General features: G+C 48.9%; 1 protein-coding gene across 1 annotated transcript; it reads right to left on the bottom strand.

The window, feature by feature from the left end:
* Window positions 1–541: 541 nt before the first annotated feature.
* On the bottom strand, window positions 542–3588 carry WDR46 (WD repeat domain 46). The gene is made up of 5 exons (XM_041459213.1): window positions 3538–3588; window positions 3342–3422; window positions 2541–2653; window positions 1836–1923; window positions 542–650 (listed from the first exon to the last, which is right to left on the bottom strand). The coding sequence occupies exons 1-5, from the start codon at window positions 3565–3567 to the stop codon at window positions 585–587; spliced, it is 378 nt and encodes a 125-aa protein (XP_041315147.1). The 5' UTR covers window positions 3568–3588; the 3' UTR covers window positions 542–584.
* Window positions 3589–3789: the final 201 nt, after the last annotated feature.

The following is a 3789-nucleotide window of genomic DNA, read 5'->3' as shown; positions in this document are numbered from 1 at the left end:
GGGACTGGGAGGGACTGGGAGCACTGGAAGGCAACAGGTTCATACTGGTTTATACTGGTCTGTAAAGGTTGATACTGGTCCATACTGGTCTGTACTAGTCCATAGTGGTTTATACTGGTCCCTACTGGTTTATACTGGTGCGCTCACCTGCCAGTGCGCGTGTAGTCCATACTGGTTTATACTGGTCTGTATCAGTCTGTACTGGTCTATACTGGTCTGTATCAGTCTGTACAGGTCTGTATCAGTCTGTACAGGTCTTTATCAGTCCATACTGGTCCATACTGGTCTATACTGGTCTGTATCAGTCTGTACTGGTTACTGGTTTGTATCAGTCCATACTGGTCTGTATCAGTCCATACTGGTCCATACTGGTCCGTACTGGTCCATACTAGTCTATACTGGTCCGTACTGGTCCGTACTGGTGCGCTCACCTGCCGGTGCGGGTGTAGTCCATACTGGACTATACTGGTTTATATCAGTCTGTACTGGTCTGTATCAGTCCATACTGGTCTGTACTGGTCCATACTGGTCCATACTGGTCCATACTGGTCCGTACTGGTCCGTACTGGTCCGTGCTGGTGCGCTCACCTGCCGGTGCGGGTGTAGTCCAGCCGGTAGGGCCCGAACTGCTCCAGGCGCAGCTCAAAGTGCTGCAAACCCAAACCCACATTTCACCCAAAGCCAAATTCCCGAAATTCCCAAATTCCCTTTCCCCAAATTCCAACCTTTCCCTGAAAATTCCCTTTTTTCCCACCAGAATTCCACCTTTTCCTCCAAAAAATCCTCATTTTCCCCTTCAAAATCCCCCTTTTTTCCCCAAAAAAACCATTTTCCCCCAAAAATTCCCACTTTCTCCTTCCAAAGTCCCCATTTTTCTCCCCAAATCCACATTTCTTACCCTAAAATCCCCCATTTTCCCCCCAAAACCCCTGTTTTTTCCCCCACCCCTGTTTTTTCCCCGAAATTCACCATTTTCTTCCTTAAAATCTTTTTTTTCCCAAAATCCCATTTTTCCTCCCAAAACCCTCCTTTTCCCCCTCAAAACCATCATTTTTTCTCCACAAATTCCTATTTTTCCCCCCAAAAATCCCTTTTTCCCAAACAAATTTCCCATGTTCCCTCCCAATTACCTTTTTTTTACCCAAAAAATCACCATTTTCCCTCCAAAATTCCATTTCCCCCCAAAACCCCCGCAAATTCCCATTTTTCCCCCCAAAATCCCATTTTTCCCTCCCCAGACCCCCATTTTTTTCCCAAAATCCCATTTTCCCACCCAAAATCCCCATTTTCCTCCCAAATTCCCTTTTTTCCCCCCAAAATCCCCATTTTCCCTCCCGAAACCCGCCTTTTTCCCCTCAAACCCATGAGTTTTTCCCCACAAATCCCCATTTTTTCCCCAAAAATCCCATTTTCCCTCCCCAAAGTACCTTTTTTTTCCCCAAAATCCCCATTTTCCCTCCCAAACCCCTCCTTTTTCCCCTCAAACCCATCATTTTTCCCCCACAAATCCCCATTTTTTCCCCAAAAATCCCATTTTCCCTCCCCAAAATCCCCATTTTCCCTCCAAAAATCCCCATTTTCCCTCCCCAAACCCCCATTTTCCCACCCAAATTCCCTTTTTCCCCCCAAAATCCCCATTTTCCCTCCCAAACCCCTCCCTTTTCCCCTCAAACCCATCACTTTTCCCCCACAAATCCCCATTTTTTCCCCCAAAATCCCCATTTTTTGCCCCAAAACCTCCTTTTGCCCTCCCCAAACCCCCGTTTCCCCCCCAAATCCCCCATTTTTCCCCAAATCCCGGGTTTTTGCCCCGTTTTTGCCCCGTTTTTGCCCACCTTGGAGGCGCTGGCGATGTCCACGGCCTCGGCGATTTCGCGCTGCGAGATCCTCGCCGTGTCCTGGCCCGGATCCGCCTCCAGAAACCTGCCAAAAACCCCAAAAATTCACCTTTTCCCCCAAAAAAATTCTTTTCTCCAAAATTCTTTTTTTTTTCCTCTAAAAATTCCCTTTTTTCCCCTTAAAAATTCCCTTTTTCCTCCAAAATATTCCCTCTTTCCACAAAAATTCCATTTTTTCCCGCAAAAATTCCCCTTTTTAACCTCCAAAAATTCACTTCTTAACCCCCCCAAAAAACTATTTAAATTATTTCCCCCAAAATTTCATTTACTCCCCCCAAAATTTTACTTTTTTCCCCGCAAAAATTCCCTTTTCCCTCCCCAAAATTCTCTTTCTTAACCCTCCCAAAAAATCCTTTTTCCCCCCAAAATTTCCCTTGTTTTCCCGCAAAAAAATAATTTTCCCCCCAAAATTTCCCTTTTTTCCCCCCAAAAAATAATTTTCCCCAAAAAATTTCCCTTTTCCCCCCCAAAATTTCCCTTTTTTCTCCCCAAAAATTCCCCTTTTCCCCCCAAAAATTCCCCTTTTTCCCCCTTTGGGCCATTCCCGATGGATTTTGGGCCATTCCCGAAATCTGGGGGGATTTTTGGGGGATTTTGGGAGGATTTTTTGGGGGATTTTTGGGGGATTTTGGGGTTTCTCACCCCGGCTCCTCGGGCAGGAGCGGTTCCCATCTCGCCGCTTTTTCCGCCGCCGAATTTTCCTGATTTCCCAAATTTTTCAGGTGCCAGCGGAGCCGGGGGGCGACGGCGCGGGGCTGGGGAGGGAAAACGAGGGCTCAGCCCCCAAATTCACCCAAATCCCCCCAAAATTCCAACAATTCCATCCAAATCCCCCCAAAGTTCCAACAATTCCATTTAAATCTCCCCAAATCCCCCCAAAATTCCAACAATTCCATCCAAATTCACCCAAATCCCCCCAAAATTCCAACAATTCCATCTAAATTCACCCAAATCCCCCCAAAATTCCAACAATTCCATCCAAATCCCCCCAAAATTCCCAACAATTCCATCCAAATCCCACCCAAATCCTCCAAAATTGCAAGAATTCTATTTAAATTCACCCAAATCCCCCCCAAATTCCAACAATTCCATCCAAATTCCCCCAAATTCCCCCATTTTCCACCCAAATTCCTCCAGGAACCACCAAATCCCACCCAAATCCCCCTAAAATTCCTTTCAGGAACCCCCAAATTCCATCGAATCCTCCCAAATTCCTTCCAGGAACCCCCAAATCCCACCCAAATCTCCCCCATTTCCCCCCAAATCACCCCAGGACCTCAAAAATCCCCTCAGGGACCCCCCCAAACCTCCTCAAATACCCCAAAATCCCCTCAGAGAGCCCCCCCAAACTCCCTCATTTCACCCCAATTTCCCTAATTTCCCCTCAAAATCCCCTCATTTCCCCCAGAATCCCCTCACGACCCCACTGCCGCCCCCTTTTACCGCTTTCTCCTCCGTGCCCCGCAGGAACCGCTTCACTCTGGCCCGCGGCACCGGCGCCGGCCCGGGGAACGGGTCCGTCCTCTGCGGGAGAGGCAGCAATGAGGCTCGGACACCCCAAAAAACCTTCCAGGACCCCCAAAATCCACCCCAGGACCCTCAAATTTGGGGGATTTCTCCCCCCTTTCCCCTCACTCACCCCGGACACGCCGCCCGCCATCGCCACCATGTGCAGAAACCACGCCCACTTCCCGGCTCGGACCAATCAGATTGAAGCGCGGGCAAAGCGTGGCCAATCAGAGCGAAGCGGCGCGGGAAGAGGTTGAGGGCGCAGGCGCCATCTTGGTGTAGGGCAAGGCGTGTACTGACTAAAACGGGGCCGCCATCTTTGTTATGGGCGGCGCCATCTTTGTCGTGGGCGACGCCATCTTGTGTGAGGGCAAATCTTCGT

Source organism: Pyrgilauda ruficollis, unplaced genomic scaffold (genome assembly GCF_017590135.1).
Source record: "Pyrgilauda ruficollis isolate IOZ18807 unplaced genomic scaffold, ASM1759013v1 scaffold1328, whole genome shotgun sequence".
NCBI lineage: Eukaryota > Metazoa > Chordata > Aves > Passeriformes > Passeridae > Pyrgilauda > Pyrgilauda ruficollis.
The sequence above is the reverse complement of the archived record's forward strand: the minus strand, read 5'-3'. Positions and strand labels throughout refer to the sequence as shown.